This window comes from Schistocerca serialis, chromosome 12 (genome assembly GCF_023864345.2).
Source record: "Schistocerca serialis cubense isolate TAMUIC-IGC-003099 chromosome 12, iqSchSeri2.2, whole genome shotgun sequence".
NCBI classification, from domain to species: domain Eukaryota; kingdom Metazoa; phylum Arthropoda; class Insecta; order Orthoptera; family Acrididae; genus Schistocerca; species Schistocerca serialis.
Window position 1 is genome coordinate 78,479,986 of NC_064649.1, and position 26,528 is coordinate 78,506,513.

The 26,528-nt window shown below is 39.9% G+C and overlaps 1 protein-coding gene across 1 annotated transcript in view; it reads right to left on the bottom strand.

Moving 5' to 3' along the window:
• Positions 1-9,867: 9,867 nt before the first annotated feature.
• Positions 9,868-26,528, bottom strand: part of LOC126428434 (WD repeat-containing protein 61) — a 42,809-nt gene continuing 26,148 nt past the window's right edge. The window contains exons 7-8 of the mRNA XM_050090359.1: positions 15,161-15,332; positions 9,868-10,225 (exon numbers count right to left, since the gene is read on the bottom strand). Coding sequence (XP_049946316.1) covers positions 10,136-10,225; positions 15,161-15,332 — 262 coding nt within the window. The 3' untranslated portion in view covers positions 9,868-10,135. The remainder of the gene's footprint in view (positions 10,226-15,160; positions 15,333-26,528) is intronic.

The window sequence follows — 26,528 nt, forward strand, 5'->3', positions numbered from 1 at the left end:
TTGTAGGAGGGGGAAAATGTGTTGTCCTGTGCCTATGATGTCACCAGTAATCAGCATGGGGTTGTTGGGTGTTAATGTTGATTTCGTCAGACCAAAAATGCTAGTTTCCCCCGTTGCGACATGAGTGTATGCTGTTCCAGTCCTCCCAGTAAGTAAAAAATGTCTTGGTAACATTGAAATTCAAAGGTGTGTCCTCCAAATGACACACACAATGATCGTTCAGTCAAGCAGAATAAATTTACTGTAAACCTGCCATGGTTCGTCCTTTGTGGGCACCCAGCAAAGCTTTTTTTTCCCCATTAAAATGTGATTGCTATATTTAATTTTGGACAATTTCATTTTTGTGATTCAGAACCAAAAATTGTGGTGGTAAGTATTCTTCCCCCTGCCCTTTCGTGCACTATTATGGGTTGCCATTACATACGAAAAACAGAAGGTGGCACTTTGTGTTTCTATTTTACGTTATTTCAAAAACATTTACACTTTATTTCAAATGAGTAATATTTATTTCTAAAATAAATAAATAAATTTTCCATGAAATTGGTGATACCTGGAGGTACTCTGCAGAAGCTGCGTATTCTTTGTTATCTTGTTTCAAGCTCTTTTGTAAAACACATTCAGCACTACCTGTAGGTTTTTCCGAAATAGGAATATGATCTAATTTTGCCAGTCAAATAGCATGCGTTAAGGCTTTCTTCTTGGTTGTAAAAGTTGCTGGATGGCCGTCCTTCGTGCGGTATGAGAAACCGTTTATTAGTTGTTTCACAAGTTGCAGTCAAAAGTTCAGTTGATTTTGGTATCTTTTTTATCCTGTATTCATTTTGTACAAGAATATAAAGGCATTTACAATTGCCACACATAGTAGGAAGCAGAGAATCCCACATCACTCATCACAGGAGCCTGAACCTAATGCATTACGTTCTCTTACTTGACTGTAGTGGCAGGTTTATTGTACATCCATTTTACAGCTGAAATACAACTTTTGCTTTGGAACTGAAATTCTTCTCTTTTCCAGGCAAATTTCTCTTTCATCACTGTAAGCAATCCTTTCCAGTCTGCAGCCAATGTCTACAGAACAGATACCATTGTTGAACAGCATTTGCATTATACTCACAGTGGAAATGAAGTTTACAGATGCCACCAGAACACGTAAAACAATCCTAGAAATTTTGTTTATCATGCAATAGAGAGATGAGCCAATTTAAGTCACAATGTAGAAATGAAGCAATGTGATCAGACTTTACAGTCAACAACAGCAGTAATCTCATGACAAAAACTTATTGTTGAAGTTTTTGTACACATGATACAGCATACTTCCACAGTATATGAAGCACATTCGAAGGTGGTAAGACAAATTCCCATGAGCATAGTAAAATTATGTTAGTGGTAAGTATACCTCTCACAGTCCAGAAAAAAAGAAATATTAATTTTGTTTTAAATATATTTCCCATGACCTATTAAAAAATTACTTTGGTGGCAAGCATATTTTCTGATGGCTTTCAAAACAATTTTGTATTTCACAACAAATTACAACTGATCCAGCAAACTACCCCTAGATGCCAGGACCTATAGAGACGGTATGATGTATTCCTATGAAAGTAGTAGGGAAATCCAGTTGGTGTAAAGCACGTTTCCCACTGCTCACAAAAGAGTTTGTGGATAGACCTATTATAAAGTGCTCAAAGTTCTGAAAGATGATGTTTCATGACAAGTAAAGAAACATATTTAGGGATGTAGAAAGTCCAGGACACTCTTGCTCTTAAGTAGCGTGCTGGGTCCTGACGCTGTTCAGTACATTAAAACTGTCTTCCGGACCAGGTTTTAACCCAGAATATTACCTTACACAGGTAATGCTGTTACTGACTCAGTATCATCTTCAGTTCCACCAGCAACTCTTCTACTTTCCAAACTTCATAGGCTTGCAGACCTCGCTGGACACTAGCATTCCTAAAAGAAAGGATATCACGCCAGCCATATCTCAGCTTAGCCGTATCTCTAGGCAGTGCCTACATTCCACCTGTGAATTAAATAGGAAGGGAAAGGAGACGAATTTTATGGCAAACAACACTACATTCTCCACATGTGACTGCTGACTTGTGGAACACAATGCAAATGTAGAATTCTGTCACTATGTTACTGTAAGTGATATGTTGACAACATTGCCAAAATCTGTTGCACTAAAAGCTCTGGCTAGTAGTATTCCAGATACACATAAATTACATTTGATAAATAAAATCCAAGGGACAAAATATCTTATTGCAAGTTCAGAAAATATGCATATTTTCCAGTAATGTCACGTAAGTCCTTATTCAGACTTACACATTACATTTAGATCGTATTTCCCTGAACATCCTTTATGGACCATCTAGCCAACAAACCAAGCATTGCCCAGGTATTCATTTCGCCGATTTTCTATTAGAAGTGAAAACAAAAAAGAACTGCATTTGTAGTGAACTATAAAATTTCATTTCCATCTATTCATAAAGTAATTTGGAATTACAAAACAGTTGTATGCATAATGTACAAATGTGTAAGTACAGTATACAAATTAAAAAACATGGTCCCGGACAATTTCTGTACACTGGGTGCAGCTGTTATGCATGTCTACAATGCAGTTTTGTAAATGTCGCTTCATAGCTCTACAGTTGGTGATTGTTTTTACCTACAGCCATTTGCACGTTTCAGTTGAAAGCTGTCAAAAGTGCTGCCAGCTGTCAGGGATTTCCTTAAGTTGACTCAACTGTAGGACTATCTTAATAATAAAGAATTAGAATATTAAAACTTCACGTACGATGCAACATTTTTTCCACATATCTCAGTGTTTATAATGTCATATCCCTTGAACTGTGTCATCCAATGGCATATTTGTCTAGGTACGTTCAGTGTCATACGTTGATACTGCTAGCGAAATATGTTGCGAACAGAGTAAGAAGAGCAAAGAAGTAATAAATTTAAATGTATTGCATGATGCAACAGTTTTAAACACAGCTCAGTGTTTATGATGATGTACCAGGTGGTTCTTACACCCATGGTGACTGTTGCCTAACAGTAAGAGAAGTGTGTACAAAGTTTTGTCGAAATTGGTCCAGTGGTTTAGGAGGAGATTTAGGGGAAAAAAACACACACACACACACACACACACACACACACCTTATTTCTAGAATTCAATGACTCAGTCAATAAAAACAGAACCTAATACGAGGGTTGTTTTTTAAGTAAGGGCCGTTTTTATTTTTTAAAAAAAAAGATACAAATACTTTTGTAAAAAAAAACTTTTATTTTCTGATTCTACAAACTTTTACCTATTTTTCTACATAGTTGCCTTGTTTATTTAAGCACTTGTCATACCGTACAACTAAGTTTTTAATTCCCTCTTCAAAGAATTCGGCCGCCTGCTCCGACAGCCAGGAGTTCACGGCCGCTTTCACTTCATCGTTGTCATTGAAGTGCTGCCCGCCAAGATGGTGTTTCAGGTACCGGAAAAGGTGAAAATCGCTAGGAGCAAGGTCGGGGCTGTATGGTGCATGGTCCAAAACCTCCCAGCCAAAAGAATCAATCAAATCCCGAGTCTTTTGAGAGGTGTGAGGCCTAGCGTTATCGTGCAGGAGCAAAACTCCTTTTGTCAGCATGCCGCGCCTTTTGTTTTAAATTGCTCTGCGGAGCTTCTTTAGAGTTGCACAGTAGGCATCTGAGTTGATTGTCGTTCCTCGTGGCATAAAGTCCACTAGCAAAAAAACCGCGCCGGTCCCAGAACACAGTTGCCATAATCTTGCGCTTTGACAGTGTCTGTTTGGCTTTGACCTTGACGGGTGAGGTTGTGTGTCGCCATTCCATCAATTGTCGCTTGCTTTCGGGAGTGATATGGGATACCCATGTTTCATCTCCAGTGACAATTTGACTCAACATGTCATCCCCTTCTTCCTCGTAACGAATCAAAAAGTCCAATGAAGTGGCAAATCTCTTCCCTTTGTGGTCCTCTGTGAGGAGTATGGGTACCCACCGAGAACACAGTTTCTTAAAGTTTAGGTTTTCAGACACAATTTTGTACAAAACCAATCTTGAAACTTGTGGAAATTCCAAACAAAGAGTGGAAACTGTGAATCTTCTGTCCTCAAAAATCTTTGTTTCGACTGCAGCCACCAAATCATCAGTAATCACAGAGGGCCGGCCTGAGCGTTCTTCGTCATGGACGTTTTGACGGCCATTTTTAAACTCTCTAACCCATTGATGCACTTTACCTTCACTCATTGCATTCAAGGCATAAACTTCTGTTAACTGACGATGAATTTCTGCAGCTGATAGGCTTCTCGCGGTCAAAAAACATATCACTAACCGTATCTCACACGCGGCGGGCGATTCAATAATCGTAAACATTATAAAGTAGCACAGCGATGCGTACACGTCAGCTACAGAGCTGCAACTTGCATCAGTGTGAACGGGAAGGATGCCGGCAAGTGGCGCGGTGGCTTGTTGCGGCGTCCGCGCGAACTACGGGACAATACGCGCGAATGGCCCTTACTTAAAAAACAACCCTCGTAGGATCACTTTGTTGCCTGTGTCTGTCCATCTGTCTGTCCAACTGTTAAAAATTCTTTCTCAGCAACAGGTAAATTTATCACATTGAAATTTATGCCACATACTGAGGTCTATGGACCCTTGGTGGTGCAAAACACTGAAGCTTCTAAGTTAATGAAGGAAAAAGATATGGCCACTTATGTCACACATTTTGATACTCACAAACCCACTCTCCAGAGTCTATAGAGTACTCCCAATTGACCTAGAATCATGGAATTTGGCAAGAAAAAAGGGTTCACAATAGAAAGGAAAAAATCCTAAAATACTTAATTTGTAATTATATCACATGAAAAAAATATTTATTTTGTCTTCTGTTATCAAACTTGAAACTGAAACAACTGACAGTTCTGCATTCAGGCTGACTGGGTTGCTACGGTAAAAGTAAAAAACAGGTAAGGAATGAGTTTATTGTTGGAATCCATGGGACTGAAATCTTGCCAGTATCAATGTCGATAAAAGACAGAAATTGGGATTCTCGATTCCCGGCATGGATTAACTGTCTATATAAATAATTACGTTTGTACACAACCCTCAATGAGCAATTCCTACTCGCACCTAGCCAATTTTTATATGTATGGATTATGTTTCTTACAGACAGGAAGCAATCAAAGACAATTATACTAAAACTCAAATGATAAACTGTAGAAAGAGATACTGTAATGGAAATTTCTTTCAACAACTGCTAAAGGTATGTATGGACAGTTTCACTTTTCTGTGGGGAGATACCTTTCCAGCCCTGGAATGAATGAAGGATGTAACCAATAGCTATTCGCTAGAACGGAAAACAGCACCTGACGGTGAAACGTGTCACTAAGCGTGTGGCAGTCAACGTATTACGGACAGAGCACTAGCTTGGATTACAAAAGAATCCAAATGAAAATCAGCGATACCCTTTTAAAAGAAATTGTCCTGGAAATTGCCCTATGCGATTTAGGGAATCTGAATGGCCAGAAGGGATACAAGCCATCTTGTTGAGTATGAGTCTATATCTTTCCACTGCAGCATCTCCCTCAGGTCCATAGACTGAGGTGACAAAAGTCATAGGATACGTCCTAATATCATGTTGGACCTACTTTTGCCCGACTCAGTGCAGCAACTCCATGCGGCATGGACTCAACACGTCGTTGGAAGTCCCCTGCAGAGATAATGAGCCATGCTGCCTCTACAGCCGTTCATTATTGAGAAAGTGTTGCCGATGCAGGATTCTGTGCACGAACCGATCTCTCAATTGTGTCCCGTAAATGTTTGATGGGATTAATACATACACAATACTTCTGCCATCTGTATCTGTGCATATTGCTGCCCTATGACTTATCATCTCAGTGTACGATACAAATGTAAATAGCAGTACGCAATATCAGAACTCCTCAAAACGATAACAGTGGTTGCAAGAACAATTAGCTGATGACACACGACTGGATTTTAGTGAATGGCAACAGATATTTCTGACAGTTTCTGGAAAACCGACAGCTCCCATCTGTGTGTTTGTGGAGATACAACATTCAGGCTATTACCTGCAGTTTTTCTAACTGCTGATCCTACCTCCCTAGCTGGGCACACAGGGATGTTCTTCAGCAATGGATCAGATTTGGAAAGTCTCGAGTTTTCTGTGGTTTTCACAGAACAGCAAGTTTTTTGCTTCGAGTATGGTGAAGGAGTAGACCAGCAACAACACAGAAGAACTTCCTAAACTGTACTGCGAAAGTATTACTTATCTCAACATTTGTGCTGCAATCCTTGTGAATTTTAAATTCTCTTAATGCTGCCCTATAGTTAAATATCGAAGCATTGCAGATAATATGCTTTTATGGTGGAATGGTTTTATGCATTAATGAGTCCTGTTTCTGTAGCATGGAGCCCACCATTTCTAAAAACAACAACAAAGTAAAATTTGCTGTACCACATGCTCTACACCAACTATAGAATGCTAACAAAAATGAAAGGTAGACACCTAAAAGGGCACCGGAATTGTACAGACTCATTTTTATGTTCTTGTAGTTATCAAGGTCAGGATCAGATCCATATAGCTGTAATGTTACCTTTAGGCAATTGATTTTGTGCAATTTTCCTTTCAAGGAGTACATAGCGTAAAAACTATTGCTGACACACAGGTATCTTCCTATTATTGTCCATACTAACTTCCTCTCTCTGCGATATGAACACGTTTCAAAATACAAACTGTACTGCATTAAAATAATACCTAAAAACACATACAATGTACCTCAGGGGAGCACAGCAGAGCCACAACTGCTGATATCTTCCTGTCGCCTCTGCCCTGACAAGCATGAACCACAGTCCTTGGTGCTTATTTACTCCACTCACAGAGGGACCTGGCCTCCAGGCAAATAAGAGAATGACTTGATCCATCTGGCACGACCAGCACATTAGTGGAAAATGATGGGTTTGAGATCAGCAGGCCCGATCCGTCAAAAATATGCATGGAATTGGCCTGCCAACATGGCGGATTGCAGAAATTTGCTTGTGTGTGACAAGCTATTGTGCCAATATACTGTGTACATTATGACTGATAATTTTTTTCTGCTTTTAGGGGCAAGGGAGGCTGTTCAGGAAGCAGTTTGTCATCACAAGTGGATAAAATGACTTAAATTAGTGTACATTTCTATGGTGACAAGCAACATAAGCCAGATTAAATTAGAATAAGAGTAAGAAATAAATGGAGACTGCTTATAATGAATTAATACCAACTGGATCCAGTTGTGATGAAAATAATTTTGCGTTTCCTTAATGTCATAACTGTAAGTAACTACCTTAAGAGAGTATTCCAACAACAGATATAATACTTATTTTTGTACCTTCAATAACAGGGAATATTTTAGAATTCCATTTTTGTAGACCACTTTGAGATCTACAGTATGCTCTCCACAATATTCTGTGTGCCATTGTTCCTTGTTACGTGTGTTCCTAAACAATTACATATTTTTTCCCAAGAGCTCCTCATTTGATACAAGATGCTTTCCATCAAATAACTATTGTAAGTGTTGAAAACTTAGCTGCAACCACTGTGTCCCTAACTGCGTGTGCATGACCACTAACAAGTCATCTGTCCACATGAATGACCAGGCCAAACCGTGGCCAAGAGACAACTGGACCACCCTATTGCTGAGCAGACAACGCAATCCAATGTGCTTGACTTTACCTGCTGTACAGCCTGTGCCATCTGGATTCTCACCACTGATACCAGCTTTTCTGAACTGCATAGGTGGGAACTCTCCCTGTAACAGATCCTTAATTCCCGTAAGTATCTGGTCTCAACCTTAGCTTGTCCCTGTCTTCCCAGATACATATCCCCTCCCCTGTTCCCACTCCAGCACTACACAAGCATTATACCTCATCAATGCATCTACATAGGCACACCCCCACAGCCAGTGAAGGTAGAGTTCTATCACTCTATCCAGTAAAACTTTGTGTGTGACCCATGTTAAAGCCTCATTGATGTAGCAACAAGAATCATATAAACTTCCCAGACTCATTTGGTTCTTTACTCCTAATTTTTCTATATATTTAAACTTCCACTCATTTCCCAAATCTGGAGGGTTCGTTGCATACACAGCAATTCTCAGCTGCCATCTCCGAAAACAGGAGACTTGTGTACTTCATCCGTACGTTCAGGGCAGTAAAAAAAAAAAAAAAAAAAAACACACACACACACACACACAGTTACCCCGTGCACTAGCGATGGGCAGCCAGGCCACTCTTCCTTTTACAATGACAAAATATTTTGCTCTTTTGATACACAATTTCTTATGTATAAAATATCCACTTCTCACTGTTAAAAATATCACTGTGGGCAGCTGGCTAAATAGGAATCGCAGAATAAAATGCTGACTCCACAGAAGTCTAGCCTGACTTATAAACTATGAATTCAAACTACTCATAGTTTCTATTGCATTCTACACACCCATTAGCTCTTCGAAAAAGATTAATGAGAGTAATGCTGGCTCTAGCAATGAGCCCCATCAGGTACTGAGTCATCCAAGGGAAAGCTACAATTTTAGTTACTGTGAATGGCCACTTACTTTTTGTAGGCTTGAAGATGCAATTCCCAGTGAAGCAATGTCAGGCTGTGTCCTACCTGCTCCCATCTTGGGCTCTAAGCAAAATTCCATAGAAAGTACTAAAGTTCTTAGTTAGGCATATTTAAGGCTGCAATGAAATAAACGTCAGCAGTTCAAGAAACCAATTCTGGACGTCATATTCCCCATTAATTGCCAAAACATTTCTGAACAAAAGGGCTATGATATTACTGGTGGGTACTAGTTGATGTCCCAGTAAGCCTCTGAAGCAACTTCCCCCTCCCCCTCTGCCATGAATGGAAGATATGTTAAAATAAACTGCTGACAGCTTGCAGTTGGGACTCTTCGCAGCACAGCCTGTATGCCATGAACCGATTTACCTTACATTTCTGGGCGGAGACTTCCAAAATGACAAGACCACATTTTGCTGATGGCAGTGGCTGATGACAGCATGTTGGACTGAATTATCGGAAGCCGAGATGAATGGTGGGAGCTCTGTGAAGTCCCCACCACCACCCCACGTCACTTGCCTCACATTGTACCACATTTACTGTGAACGATCCACCTGCCTCCCCAGTGGTTCTGTCATTAGCAGTGACTGAAGTGTCACTTCATCCAAGCCTTCCCTTGGTTAGTTGTTCCAGTTTTCTATCTTGAAGGTATGTAACACACACACCACACACACACACACACACACACACACACACACACACACACACGCGCGCGCACGGAAGTGCGCGTGCGCAAATGCAACTCGCACGGGCAGTCTCAGGCAGCTGAAACCAATTAACCTTCACCTGTTTCAGAAAATAATTTACACTCCCTGTTTACAATTTTAGAGTAGTCTCTACATTCCCTTCTTTGTCAGCATTAAATTTAATATTATAAGTATTCCATAGTTACTTCAGAAACTCCTTTACTGCCTCCTCACCAATGACAGGCTTCTTGCCAATTGCTAGGACCACTCGTCCCTCCTTGTCTCAGTTCACTACGTCACAGCAACTAAGGCATCCATTCTCTTTATTGCACAACATTACTAAAATTTTCAACAAATCTCTTTTGGACAAAAAACGTAGCTGTTACAATTTGTGTACCTGAATTTTCTGTATTGATTGTTCAATTGGAGGAAGTCGGAGATGTGACTGAAATGGCAATAAACTCCTTACGACCAGAACTCTGTGGCTAATAGCAGCAACTGTCTCTGTTGGAGTCCGACAAACAACACAATGCTTAGAAAGAGAAGAAATACTTAACACAGTTTGCGCATTAAACAAATTGCACTTTATTTTGATTAAATAGAATTTCTCCTGTTAACAACTCAAAACAGAACTTAAATGCACACAATCTCATTACATCACTTCATTATTTTAACAACAGTGCTTTCACAACATGGAAAACCACAGGCTCCAATAATGGGAGATAGCAGCCAGCAAGTGTTTTGCACACTTAGCCTGGCTCCAGTGTGCTCCAACTGCAGCCAAAAAGCTGTGAGATTTCAATACAGGCATTCTGCCCTGTGTTACATTTCAGATGGGGCACTCATACACATTGATGGAACGATCTTCCGACACTGAGACAACTTTGTTGCCATCAGGATTGTACTTCACACCCCACACCTGGAAGCAGATCACACAAGTAAAAGATTTTAATGATGCAAAGCTTCTTGTTCAATTCCTCAAAGATACACTGTTCACTCTACATAAATCAAATGTCTTAATTAATTTATGTACAAAGGCATTGCAAAGAAAAGTACTCGAGGTACACTAACATAATCATAGACAACAAGAGACTGAAATGGCCTTTTATTGACTAACACTTTCAAATCTTCAAACACTACTTTGGATGCTCCACAGAAAAACAAAGTACTTAAAACAAGTATGTCAGTGGCACTGAAGCTGGACTGCACACAACACACAATGGAAAATGACATCTCTTTCAATTTCAAAGCTATTATTATTTGAGAGAAAGTTGGTCGAGTGTTCACAGAAATTTTTAAGAATTGCTCTAGCCTGAATGTAGTATTACAAATGGTATTCCCATTTAAAAAATGGCTGGGTATAACTGAAAATCACTGTCATTCAGAAAGGCCTTTGACCTTGGAGAAGTGGCTGGAATTTCAGTTGGTTCGTGTCTTTAGATTTTAAGTGAAAAATCAATGACTCAATTTGTCAAAATTGATTAAGATGTATGCACTGCACTGATTACGACAAACATTTAGATATTGTTCATACGCCAAAAGATTACACTGATGAATTTTGCAAGATCAACACTGAAGTTCTCGTCCTCATTACAGCACACATGTGATCCTAGTTAAACTTATGTGCAGCAATTGAAATGTGAATTCATAAGCTGACAAGAATAAAATGGATGATACTGAACAATACGATGCCAGGGAGGGGGCGAAGCAGAGAGAGAGAGAGAGAGAGAGAGAGAGAGAGAGAGAGAGAGAGAGAACCATTTTAAAGTGCATAGCATAACCTGTCATTGTCACATATTTCTTTAAAACAGTTGACCACAAATCACTCTTGCATGTGTTAAAACAAATGTTAAAGACCTGAAGTCCAAGGATAAATTTATGGGGAATTGCAGATCTTTATGAGTTGGACATCCTTAAAAACTGGTGCAAAAAAACCTAGCTGCAAAACTGAAAGAACGGTCACTTTAGGCAGAGGCAAGTTATCTATAGATTGCCTAGCATTTGCGAATGATTTAGCAATTATAACTCTTCACATTTTACCAGCTTGAAATCAAACTGAACTCTTACAGGAAACTACAGAAAAAGTCAATCTTCAGATATCTTCCGAAAAGATAGAATACGTGACCTACTATAAATAAGCAGCAAAATTAACAGAGACAAAATATGGCAAAATCGAAAAATTTCCAAAATTTACATGTCTTGGTGAAACCATTTAGGAAAATGGAATATAAAGAAAAGCAAACAAAATTAGATGCCAAAAGATGGAAACTGCATACCGACTTATCTAAAATATCTATGGCAAAAATGTATCTCCAAACACACAGAACTAAGACATTACAATACTGCAATTACACCAAAATGCCTCAATGGATCAGAAACACCAATTCTGAGTAGGAAAACAGACACTGAAAACAATAAGAGAATGGAAAGCAAAATTGTAGGAGAAATTCTAGGTCCAAAACTTGCAGACGAACAATACTGGCTCACAGTCTAACAGGAATCAAACAGTATACAAATATCTAGCCATTAGAAAATGCATATTAAGTTTCTATGGACACATTAAAAGGATGTACCCAGATAGACTTACAAAACAAATAGTCAGATTCTTTGACAACAGGAGTAAACTAAAATGGACACAAAGGAAAGGACTGACAACCTGAAATTGGCAGGAATTACACAAGATGCCAAAAAACGTGAAATTTTCAGTTCCAAAATTTACAAATGGCCACAGGAAGTCAATAAAAAAGAGAAGGGCAAATGTTCATAACCACATTTAAGTACTTTATATAATCCTATTGGCTTATTCACAAATAATAATAAATGAACAAACAAAAAGATGCCAGGTGTTTCTTGGTATCGTGGAGTTAATTTTATAATTCAGCCTATCCACTGCATTTTAACAATGCATGACCAACATCTGCCTTCTGTTCCACATTTTCAATGATATGAGTGAGAAGCTTAAGGAATTGGAAACAGAAGCTCAGAGAGTTGGATTAAAAATAAACATGGCTAAAACGAAAGAGCTTAGGATGAACAGTAAGAACAAGAATGCACTAGCCCTGAAAGATGAGCAGATTGAGTAGGTGGAGAACTTTTGTTATCTGGGAAGTATTGTTTCCAAAAATGGAAGGGCAACAGAGGACGCCAAAAGTAGGATAAAAAAGGCAAAAGGGGCCTTTGCCCAGCTGCGACCAGTTTGGACATCTCGTGAAATATTGTTGGTTCTCTTTTACGGGTGTGAGACGTGTACGGTGACAGCACAAATTAAAACAAGAGTACAAACCCTCATCAATAAATGTTTGAGGACTATACTGGGAGTACATTGGCCAAATGTTATATTAAACCAAGTACTATGGCAATGCACCCAACAACAAAGCCGAGATAACTGTAAAAGAAAGGAAATGGAGACTGATTGGATACACCCTCAGGAGAGGCCCACAACATATTCCAAAGCAGGCTTTAGAAAGGAACCCACAAGGAGCAAGGAAGAGAGGCAGACCGAGGTCGACCTGGCACAGGACTGTTGGGAGCGGAGGTGGCAGCCACTGGCCACTCCTGGAGTAACATCAAGAAGATGGCAACGGACAGGGTCAGATGGTGAGTTCTAATATGTGCCCTATACTCCACATCTGAGTAAAAGAAATTAAGTCAAAGTCATGACCAACATACGTTTTGACTGTAACCTAAATATGTCTGTCAGGTTATACACTACTGGCCATTACAATTGCTACACCACGAAGAAATGCAGATGATAAACGGGTATTCATTGGACAAATATATTATACTAGACCTCACACGTGATTACATTTTCACACAATTTGGGTGCATAGATCCTGAGAAATCAGTATCCAGAACAACCACCTCTGGCCATAATAACGGCCTTGATACACCTGGGCATTGAGTCAAACAGAGCTTGGATGATGTGTACAGGTACAGCTGCCCATGCAGCTTCAACACGATACCACAGTTCATCAAGAGTAGTGACTGGCGCATTGTGACGAGGCAGTTGCTCGGCCACCATTGACCAGACATTTTCAAATGGTGAGAGATCTGGAGAATGTGCTGGCCAGGGCTGCAGTCAATCATATTCTGTATCCAAAAAGGCCCGTACAGGACCTGCAACACGTGGTCGTGCATTATCTTGCTGAAATGTAGGGTTTCGCAGGGATCGAATGAAGGTTAAAGCCACGGGTCGTAAAACACGTAATCAATGGCACCCCATACCAAAACGCCGGGTGATACGCCAGTATCGCGATGACAAATACACACCCCCAATGTGCGTTCACTGCGATGTCACCAAACACGGATGCGACCATCATGATGCTGTAAACAGAACCTGGATTCATCTGAAAAAATTAACGTTTTGCCATTCGCGCACCCAGGTTCGTCGTTGAGTACACAATCGCAGGCGCTCCTGTCTGTGATACAGCATCAAGGGTACCCGCAGCCATGGTCTCCGAGCTGATAGTCCAGGCTGCTGCAAACATCGTCAAACTGTTCGTGCAGATGGTTGTCGTCTTGCAAACATCCCCATCTGTTGACTCAGGGATCGAGACATGGTTGCATGATCCGTCGCAGCCGTGCGGATAACATGCCTGTCATCTCGACTGCTAGTGATACGAGGCCGTTGGTATCCAGCACGGCGTTCTGTATTACCCTCCTGAACCCACCGACTCCATATTCTGCTAACAGTCATTGGATCTCGACCAACGCGAGCAGCAATGTTGCGATACGATAAACTGCAATCGCAATATGTTACAATCCGACCTTTATCAAAGTCGGAAACGTGATGGTACGCGTATCTCCTCCTTACACGAGGCATCACAACAACGTTTCACCAGGCAACGCCAGTCAACTGCTGTTTGTGTATGAGAAATCGGTTGGAAACTTTCTTCATATCAGCATGTTGTAGGTGTTGCCACCAGCGCCAACCTTGTGTGAATGCTCTGAAAAGCTAATCATTTGCATATCACAGCATCTTCTTCCTGTTGGTTAAACTTCGCATCTGTAGCACGTCATCTTCATGGAGTAGCAATTTTAATGGCCAGTAGTGTAGTATACACTTGGAAGCTCAGTCTGTTAAGTAGTGAAGAATACAAAATGAAAGGGTATTTAATCCAAGCATTCACAGCAGAGGAGCTTATTGTTGCATTTTTTTTTTTTTTTTTTTTAATTTACAAAACACTGCATAACAGACAGGTTAATGTTTATGTAACTGCTGTGGAACTCTTGAAGTGTGTGCAAACTGTCATTTGTTCTCTCTTCTTTTTCGCCATGAGCTCAGTTGCAACAAAAATAAAATTCTTTTAAACCAATAAATTTCAGTCCCCTCATGCCACATTAAACATTTTTCACTTTACACTGCTTTAAACACCAGTTTTAACATTACAGTGCTTACTGTACCCTTGTCTAATAGAATGTGATATGGCCATACGGCCTTGCATTTGTCCAAGTGAACCCCTTACCCCTGGCATTTATAGCTGATCATTGCACAGCAATGTGGAATACAAATCTAGGTGAAAATTTGAATTTTCCGTACAGTAATACGAATGTCACAACAACTTGAGATATCTCAAAACCAATGAAGGCTCAAGCCAAATATCTTTACAGATCTATTCTGAAACTACAACAACACTGCCACTAATCAACTGCTGAATTCCGTAAAGTCAACTTTCTTTGCAGTCTAGGAAGAGCGATAAAACTATAGTTTCTTATAACAATGTTCCATTAATTATTTTGTTATATCAAGTCCTATACTAATAATTTCCTTACCTGAAAAATCTGCAGCTCTAATTAGCAGCTTGCCATATAATACACTAAGTAGACTGCATTTCAGTGTGACAGATTTTCTTACCTGATCTGTGTGCTCATTGAACGTGTGAACACACTGTCTATTGCTGAGGTCCCATATGCGAACTGTGCGGTCAGAAGAGCCTGAAGCAAAATGTTGGTTGTCTGGTGAAAATGCGACACTCAGCACCCACGAGGCATGTCCTGAGAGCGTTCCAACAACATTAGCGTGCTGCCTGCAAGATGAAATAAAACAGTCTGCTTTATTCAAACGAAACTTCACTCCATAACTTCATTTATGTTCTATTTACCACTATTTATGCATTACTGTCTTCATATATATTGTCTTTTTCTATGCATTATACCATTTGATCACATAATTATCTTCTAAGAATGATGGTATGAGTAAAAGCTACTACTCACAAAGAATGGAAAAGCATTTACTGCATTTGCACAAATACAGACTATGTGGCAATATAGACTGAACCTAAACTTTTGACATGAGATTATGGTACAAGTAAACCTTAAATATGCCTGCCCGGTTGCCTGTGTGGTCTTAAAATGCACGGCTTTCCAGGCGGGAAGTAGCGCCTGGTCCCCAGCATGAATCCGCCTGGCAGATTTGTGTCGAGGTCCGGTGAACCGGCCAGTCTGTGGAAGGTTTTTAGGCGGTTTTCCATCTGCCTCGGCGAATGCGGGCTGGTTCCTCTTATTCTGCCTTAGTTACACTATGCCGGCGATTGCTGCGCAAACAATTTCTCCATGTACGCGTACACCACCATTACTCTACCACGCAAACAAAGGGGTTACACTCATCTGGTGCGAGACGTTCCCTGGGGGGTCCACCAGGAGTCAAATCGCACAATAACCCTAGGTTCGGTGTGGGGTAGCGGAGGGGTGAAGTGGACTGTGGTAGTCATCGTGGGGTTGTGGACAACTGCGCCTGCGGCAGGGACGGAGCCTTTCCGTCGTTTCTAGGTCCCCGGTTAACATACCATACAATACATACAAATCTTAAATATAGGCTGCACTACTAAATTTAAAATAAAATTCAGTTAGTATGTTGAGTTGCATCTCTCTCCTCTCCCCTTCTACAGCTACCTCATAACAAAGGATGACTACTGGTTTGGCATATTAGGAGATCTGGTCATGTGACTAATTTAACAGAAACTGTAAGGAAGTTGTTCAAAGCCAAGGCTGAGAAGAAAGTTGAATATGTGGTTTGTGAGTGACAATGTGAAAGGAGCATACTAGTTCTACAGTGAAATTTAAACTTCAAGTTATCAGCTACATAAAAGAATACAGAAAGTGGGAACCTGGATGCAGATTTTATGTTGATGGGGAGTTTGTCAGTGGTGAACAAGTGAAGAGAACCTCTTAACCTTTTTGCTCCTACAGATGTGCTCTCCACACTCCGTGCTGAGGAGCTTTTGTTATGGATGTATTGCTTGTCAAATGCTGGTGCCTGTGCTGAAAGATAGCCTTCTAACTGATATGAAATACTTATCACCTGATTTTTTGAAAATTATTATGAAAAATGTTGATTTTCACACATCTTACAGTCTGATGTCTTTGCTCATTAAAGACTTTAATTTCTTTTCGTTATATGCCATAGTTATTGTGTTGCATCAGATTAGGTAAAACACTGCGCAAAGTTTTACAAATTTTGCGGCGGTAAAAATGCACGACAAAGTTTGTATATAGCTGATTTTAACTCATACATTGCAGTGATTGAAATGTCTATAAGATTATCAAAATTTTATATAAAATTGAGAGCAGAACGATCTCTCATTTCATTCTCAAGTTACTGGGTTTCATACCAGATGGATGGTTGCGTGCGACACGTCCATTCACGTCCTTGTGCATTGCAAATTATGTGGTCATAACAATCGTTATATCTCATAAATGATTCAAGATATCGAAATGAGGTTTTTTGTACATTATAGCACACAATGAGGCACACTCAAAACTTTTTTTATTCACTGAAGCATGGGAGTAACTTGCCCACAGTAGTGAGAGGTTGGCAGCTGAGGACGCATACAGACATCCACAGCAGTGTAGGAAAACCATGCAGTCCGCATATCCGTGTCCACAGCACTTGAGGAAATGATGCAGCAGGAATGTGTAAACACTCCCACAGCAGCAAAAGGGTTAAATAGTTCAAAAAGTCGATGTTCATTTCCAAGGTAAAACTGCAAATACTCAGAAGTGGGAAAAGACTTGCTTGATTTTGTACTTCAAAACAGAAAATGTGGATATATCATTACAACCAAAATGGTTAAAATTGAGGGCTCCAAGATAAATATTTTGCCAATGGAATTTAAAGTTTCATATGGGTGTGTTCGGTGATTTGTGGAATGAAATAAGTTATCTGTGCATTGCAGAACTACAATTGTGCACAACTGCCTCAAGTTTATGTAAATAGTTGATTTACTTTTTCTGCAAAACATGGCCCAACTTAAAAGAAAATTTTTTTATTTACATTCCCAAATAGGGAATGCAGACCAAAAAGTGGTCTATTTTGACATGCTGGACAGCACTACAGTATATGATGTAGCGGGATATAGCATGCACATGTGTAAATGTGGTGCTGAAAAACAGCACTGCACATATTGGACATTATGCCTGATGGATGAAAACTGCCACCATATGTGGGTTTTCGATTGGAAAACCCTTTGCAAAGGAGAAAGCTTCTCAACTGGTATTATTGTAAGAACTCACGATGGTGGGTGGATGACAAGAGGAACTGGTTTTCAGCAGCATGGAAGAAGAAGCCAGGTGCTCCTCTTCGCTAACAACCAGTGCTTCTATTGGATAGTTCTGCTAGCACACTGGTGGTTGAGAGAAACAAATACTGAAAGAAGGAAATTGTGACCTAGCGATTATTCCTGGCAGTGTGGAAAACATGTTGGAGCCTTTGGATATATGTATCAACCATTTGTTCACAGCTTGTGTATGAAAACTCTATAGAAATTGTATCACGAGCCTAGTAACTTCGACACCAGGAGGCCATTTGCAACGTGGATCTCTGTCAGAAGCATGTCATTGGATTTTGGCTGTTTGGCAGTGAACATCAGATAAGCTCGTAATAAAAAGTTTCAAAAAATCTGAAATTTCCAATAAATGTGATCCGACTGAAGCTGACCTCCTTGATAGTGACTGAGCAGCATTGTGGATCATCAAGTGAGGACAAAGAATCAGATGCTAGTGATGGTGGGTTGTGGAAATGACTGTGCTCGATTTGAGTAGCAAGAACAGCTGCTGTATTAATGAACATGCTTTCTACTAATTTCGTCTTAAGTATTTGATGGTTTCCAAAAGAAACTGCAGTACTTACAATGGCATTAATTTCTACCAACAAGATATGTGTACATGTCATTTCTGTAATTAATGACTTATGATCTGAGGGAGAAATACTTTTGTTTTACACTAAAGGATCATGAAAAAGCATTGAGGTGTGAGCAGGATCATTATCGTGATGCAATTTCCACGATTGTTTTGCAACAGCCCTGGTCGTTTTCTTTGGACTGCTTCATGCAAATGGTCCATAACTTCCAGGTAGTATTCCTTATTGATTTTACGACCACAAGGAAGGCACTCATGATGTACTATCTCATTGCTATCAAAGAAAACAAAGAATAACCTTCACATGTGATCGAAATTGTTGAACTTTTTTTGATCTTGGCTCTTCAGGTATCTACTGGGACAACTGGGCTTTACTTTCAACGTCATACCTGTATACCCATGTTTAATGACATGTTATAACCTCCTTTAGCATCACATGTTATAACCTCCTTTAGAAGTCCTTGAGCATTGTCGACTTCTTATGTGACGTCATTTTGGGTCAAAATTCAACAATTTTGGAACAATCTTGGCTGCTACTAGTTTCATACCCAAAACATCTCAAAAAATTGCTTGAAATGAGCCAAAGGATATGTTGACATCATCAGCGACATTGCTGACAGTGATTTGGCGATTTTCCAGTACAATTTTCTTTACTTCTTTCACATTGTCATCAGTAATTGATGTGCTGCGTTCAAGGCAGTTGTCATCTTCAATATCTTTTCACCATTTTTTAAATGTTTATATCACTACTGAACTCATCTTACTCATAGTAGATTCGCCAATAGCCACAGTCAACATTTCAAATTTGGTGCTGCACTTTCTTCCATTTTTCAAGTAAATTTAATGCAGATTATTTGAGCCATCCTTTCTGAAAGTAAAAATTCACCGAGCACTCGAAAACACATCTACACTTTTCAATTGTCAACAATAAACTAAATATTCAAAACAGCTAAAAATGCAAACCTACACAAGAGCACATGTACCAATAACATAAAAGTTGTTTTGAAAATCGCACGTATAAAGCCCACAAAATTAAAGCCATTGATTCTATTTGCATCTCACCCAGAAATCTCTGCTGTCACATTTCCCTCTTTTGGTTCCTATATTTATTACATGCATTAAGTCAGAGATTTGTTCCTCTTTTATGAATTCTATATATCAGCTTACTTGCATTAGAAATTGTGTACACATCTATTAACAACCCGTTCTTTGAAGTCTCCTGTGATAATATTAACAGATGCACTGCCATTCTCAACTAGATCTATCATGTTTTCCATAGCCACTTCAAGTGAATGGCTTTAACATCACTGCAAATTCCCTGTCTAGTTTCAATAGTTCTTCATATTTAACGATATGGATAACAATAGGACATGACTATTTGACTTTCCTTCTATCTTAATCACAATTTCTACTTTTATTAACTATCATCCATTCATTTCCCCCTTCAATATCGGCTGACACTTTCACTCTGAGCTAATATTTATTTCTTTGTTCAGGCAAAAGTACGACCATAATGTGCTGTCTTACAGCCATCAACTATTTTCATATGTCAGTTTCAATTACATTAATTACAGCATTTTTTGTAAGAGGTCTTACACTTGGTATGGAGTCCAAGCACTACGAAAAAGTTAAATAGTAAAAACAGTAACAGCCAAAGGAGATTATGTTTGTACTGGCTGTGAAAAGTTGTACAATAAAAGACAAATTACTGGCAGAAAAATGTAGACTGTGGTTCATGGTAGCAACAGATACACAAGATGAGATAGAAGAGGAAGAGAAAGATGAATGTGGTATGACATGTAATAAAAAGCAGAGGATAGGGAAAAGACAGCAGCATTGAAGGGATTGGAGGAGGAGGAGGAGGAGGAGAAGGAAGAAAAAGAAGAAAGCAGTTGTTTGAATGAAAAAGAAAGGAAGACAAAGGAGGGAAAGGAAGATGAAGTGAACATTTGCTTCACTGGCTGGCAGAGAAGAATGGGAATTTATGAGAACACAATGCAGAAGGATCCCAAGGTTACACGTGTTTTGTGTGCCAACTGTTACGGGTGGCCCTCGAAATGGCTCATATTTTCTACATGCTGTCTGTGGATGCCACCTGACGTGATATTGTTTAACTACATCTATTTGGGTCTTACATCACTAATCAATGAATCAAACTTGATTGCCTTCCTGTACCTTTGTTTATACAGCATTTTGATATTTCACATAGCTACTATTTTTGTAAAGTTCCTCCTGCTTTAAGAGACAGTCCTCCAGAAAACTGAATGAAATTAACAATCTTAAGCACTTTCTGAGGTTTTTGACGATTATTCAGATGTTCCTGGAGACAGCGAAGGTCCGAATGAGTGTGTGAGTTGCACGTTTCTACGGTTCAGAGGACATTTTCAGTGACAGTGACATCATTAGACTTGTAAAGACATATAAGGTAGCAGTGTTCTCAAGTGATTAAGAAAATAATCATGCAAGTGATTCTGTTCTTGAAAATGATTTGTTTTGTCATAATGTCACCCCTTCGACATATTCGCTATGCCAGTGGACGGGTGAGACTCGTTTGCTATCTTGAATGTGTTTTAATTTTTTGAGGAAAAAAAGTTGACAAAGTTTTTAAATGTCACAGAATATTTAATTGCACATAGAGTGCATGGTAGCTTGCTTCAGAGAATGCCAGTAGCAACGGAAAAGGTTATTTAAAAACTATTTCTGTAACACCACTGATGCAAGACACACCAATCCTCAGAGCGGTACATATCCTACACCCCCTTTTCAGATACAAAGTGGTACATGCAGTCCAGCAACCACAATGACCTTGTGTACAGAGTTAAATAGAATGGGGATACAACTGCCGAGCAGGCCTTCAGAAGGCATACATTTCTGTAGTCGAGGCTAAGTGATGCTTGAGATGGTGTAGATAGTGGTGCCAATGGACAATGGATGACTGAAAATGAGTGATTTGGATTGATGGACCACACAAAACTATGTATCACTATGATGGAAGGGTTTAGTTTGACAAATGCTGAAAGAATGTTCCCTGGCATCATGTGCAGTGCCAACAGTGAAGTACTGAGGATATGGTGTTATTGTATAGGGTTATTTTTTGTGATTAGGGTGTGGTTCCCTTATTGCGCTTAAGGAAACGTTAAATGCAGAAGGATATGAACACATTTAAAGCATGTTATACTGCGTACAGTAAAGGAACAGTTCAAGGGCTATGACTGTCTCGGCATGACAATGCATCCTGCCAGAAAGCAGCATTTGCAAGGCATGATTTTTGTGCAATAACATTCCTGAAATGAACTGGTCTGTCTGGAGCCCCACCCTGCACTTAATGGAACACCTTTGGGATGATATAGAATGTCAACTTCGCTCCAGACTCCTGTGTGCAAAATCACTACCTCCTCTGGTCACGGCTGCCGTTCATCGACAGACGTTCAGACACTTCTCTGAAAGTGTCTCCACAACAGATTCACACTGTCGTACGGGTGAAGGGTGAACACACCACATATTAATTTTACTAATACCATTTATACAATGAATAATCTGCACATTTTTGCCTGAATTTAAGGACAAAAAACTGGGGTGGACGAATTAATTGCAGTAAGGCTGGTACTGCTCTGCCTCCAACAATACATCCAGTTATACTACAGTGTTGTTGCAGCGCAGTTTGTGATGTGTCAGTAGCATGTTAGAACTGAAGTGTTAATCACATGTTAACTTGTTAATTATGTCTACAAGTTCTCATTATCACTCGTACAATGGTAGAGAAAACCTTAAAATTATAGACGAAGCAGCAGTCTTTGAAAATCGTATAATGTGATTGGGTTGTATTCAAGACTGGTGAAAATACAAAAAATAGCTTCAAGAAATGAACAGTGATCGTCAGGCATTTCGTAGCCAATAAGTGAAGTGTCCAGATCTTGAAAAAATGCTCTGCAATTACATATATGAGGACTGACAATACAGAAGAGCTGGGACTAGTGAAAAGTGCAAACTCAAAGCACTGGCTTCAGCCAAAGAACTAGGCATCACTACTTTCGAAGCTAGTTAAGGTTGACTATCAAGATTTTTCAATGTGGATTAAAAGGGGAATCCAGCATCACAATACAAACTGGTAGCAATGAGAAGCAGAAGTGTACTGAGATATGTGCAACTGGAATTGATGAAAGCTACCATCTTACATGATATTTAGAAGGAAAACTATTTCAAAAATATCAATGAAAGACATATTGGTGAGAGTGAATCTAAAAGGGTGGACAGACAATGACCTTGTGGTTGACTGGCTGACGCACGTTTGGCAGTGTCGCCCTGGTATGTTACTGAATATGCATGACACATTGAACCCGAACAGCTTATGCTGACATACAACTGAGGAAATGTGAGGAAAGTTACATGAAGGGGAAACTGAATTGGTCGTTATCCTTTGAGGTCTACCATACATCCTGCAACCACTAGATGGGTGCATAAATCAGCCATTCAGAGCTGCAGTTAAAACAGCCAGACACACAATGGATGGCATACACAAACACAAATTAAAGTCAATATTTCCTTTTTTTCATCCCTTAAAATTAGGGGACACTGATTATTCAATGGTGCGGATTCTTCGCATGTATATAGTAGGTGTCCATAAAGCTTTAGTCAGATAGTGTACTAAAACAACACTGCAAGTGGTCACTTTGAAGTATATTCACTTGAGAAAATTATAAAATTTAAGGAGCCAGAACAGTTGGCTAGTACTTATCTTTGTGAAGTGAAATTTCTAGTACTGCCAGCGGGGACAGTTAAAATTACACAAGATCATAACTAACTATAGGAACTTTTTCCTTTTTCTCCTTTCACCCTCATGACAGGGGAGCGTTTCAAACTGGGTCTGAAGATTTCCAACACTCCCTGAGGCATCCCTGTTTTCTCCCTGAGGCAGGAACTACAAGTTCTGAGCACTGCCCCCCCCCCCCCCCTCCCTCTCCGGCCCCCACCTCCTACTTTTCAATGCATCTATCAATAATATTCAGAGATATGAACTTTGGTGGTCAATGCTGGCCAGCCATTTTTCCTCCTTTTAACTTTGCAATTTACATAATTCCTGTCTGTTATACTTGTGCTAAAGCTAAGTCCTAACTATGAGACATATTCCAAAAGCAAAGTCCAGTGACCTATATTTAACTGAAGGTAGGCTTGAATGAAGTTTCACATTTTCAGCACTGTCTACTGACACTTTAGGAAACCACTGCAGTGTTGGTTTGATTCAGTAGTCATTTGCTAATCGGTGAGGGCAGATCGCCAGACCAACGATATCGTGGATCACGTGAACCAAAACCCCTGAGGTGATTGGGAATTGACCATTAGTGCTGTGTATAATGAATTTCAGAATGTTGCTTGAACCTCAAGTTACAGGTTTGTCACTTAACAGCTTGGACATCAAAACTGTATGTGAGGTGGGTTCAAAAAATTCTCACTGATCGTCACAAAGAGCAAAGAATGCAAAGTGAATGACAGTTTTTGGAATGCTACAGACAAGATGGAGATGATTTGTTTTCCCACACTGATATGGGGGTACAAGACATGGATATCATACACCAGTGCAGAATTGAAACAACAGTGGTGCCATTCAAGTTCACCCCCCCCCCCCCCCGCGCCCCCAAAAAAGGGAGGAGAGGGAGGAAGGAGGGGGGGAGAGAGAAGTAGCCATCATTCTCAAGACAAAAACGAAAAGCCTACCTTTTTTTAAATGTAAAGAGCGTTCTTCTGATTGATTTCATGCACCGTGAGTCACCAATTACAGCGGACATATACTATACTGCGAAACACTAAACAGACAGAGACGTGCAATCCAAAAGCCATGCCATGTAAAATTCTCATCTGGTATAATCCTCCTTAACAACAACACACATCCACACCGCTCCCAAAACCAAGGAGAAGATTCAAGAGTTTCATTGCAAACTTTTCGATCACCCTCCGCACAGTCCCAACTTTGCATCAAGCGATTACTTCCTCTTCTTTCATTTGAAAATGTGGCTAGGTGGACAACAATTTGAAGACAACAATGAACTCGAGACTGGTGTAATCAACTGGTTCAGTTCCTAAGTGGCAGACTTCTAAGCAGAGGAGTTGAAGCTGGTGCAGCATTACAAAAAGTGTACAACTGCGAATGGCAATACATGGAAAAGTAAAGTTGATATGTAGTAAATAGTACTGCCGGGGAGGGAGGGGGGGAACTTTTCTTGTGAGTATTTTTTAAGACAAAACAGATCTTAGTTTTAGAATGTGGCTCGCATTAATGTGTATTCACACTTTTACACACGGCAACACATAAGTTGCATGAATATATTTACAGTATTTGACTGTGAAGATTGTAATTATGTTAGTAAGTATTTACACTCTTTGTAGCTCAGGAAATTCCTAATAGGTGGCTAAAAACATTTCAGAACAAGAAGCAGTATCAAAGAAGGGTGGGCACCTCCTTGTATATGCTTAAGGGTTAAAATTTAACACTTGCAAAAGATCCTAGTTCAAAATGGTTCAAATGGCTCTGAGCACTATGGGACTTAACATCTATGGTCATCAGCCCCTAGAACTTAGAACTACTTAAACCTAACTAACCTAAGGACATCACACAATACCCAGTCATCACGAGGCAGGGAAAATCCCTGAAACCGCCGGGAATCGAACCCGGGAACCCGGGCGCGAAAAGATCCTAGTCCGAATACTCACAATAAATTATGTAAAATGTAAGACTTCTCTGAATATACCATGCCTGAATGACTCCCAATTGCTCTGTTAGTATATTAGAATGCTCTTAACATTTCAGTAGAATAACATGTCACCGCTGCCAAGTAACATGATGTTATGTTAACACATGTATTCGTCTCTTTCAATTATCACAAACGATTTAATGTTGTTTGACAGGTGGGAATTTAAGGAGATGGGACCTGGATAAACTGACTAAACCAGAGGTTGTACAAAGTTTCAGGGAGAGCATAAGGGAACAACTGACAGGAATGGGGGAAAGAAATACAGTAGAAGAAGAATGGCTAGCTCTGAGGGATGAAGTAGTGAAGGCAGCAGAGGATCAAGTAGGTAAAAAGACGAGGGCTAGTAGAAATCCTTGGGTAACAGAAGAAATATTGAATTTAATTGATGAAAGGAGAAAATATAAAAACGCACTAAATGAAGCAGGCAAAATGGAATACAAACACCTCAAAAATGAGATCGACAGGAAGTGCAAAATGGCTAAGCAGGGATGGCTAGAGGACAAATGTAAGGATGTAGAGGCTTATCTCACTAGGGGTACGATAGATACTGGCTACAGGAAAACTAAAGAGACCTATGGAGAAAAGAGAGCCACTTGTATGAATATCAAGAGCTCAGGTGGAAACCAAGTTCTAAGCAAAGAAGGGAAAGCAGAAAGGTGGAAGGCTATACAAGGGCAATGTACTTGAGGACAATAATATGGAAATGGAAGAGGATGTAGATGAAGATGAAATGGGAGATACGATACTGCGTGACGAGTTTGACAGAGCACTGAAAGACCTGAGTCTAAAGAAGGCCCCGGGAGTAGACAACATTCCACTGGAACTACTGACGGCCTCGGGAGAGCCAGTCCTGACAAAACTCTACCATCTGGTGAGCAAGATGTATGAGACAGGCGAAATACCCTCAGACTTCAAGAAGAATATAATAATTCCAATCCCAAAGAAAGCAGGTGATGACAGATGTGAAAATTACTGAACTACCAGTTTAACAAGTCACAGCTGCAAAATACTAACGCAAATTCTTTACAGACGAATGGAAAAACTGGTAGAAGCCGACCTCGGGGAAGATCAGTTTGGATTCCGCAGAAATGTTGGAACACGTGAGGCAATACTGACCCTACGATTTATCTTAGAAAACAGATTAAGGAAAGGCAAACCTACATTCTAGCATTTGTAGACTTAGAGAAAGCTTTTGACAATGTTGACTGCAATATGCTCTTTCAAATTCTGAAGGTGGCAGGGGTAAAATACAGGGAGCGAAAGGCTATTTACAACCTGTACAGAAACCAGATGGCAGTTATAAGAGTCGAAGGGCATGAAAGGGAAGCAGCGGTTGGGAAG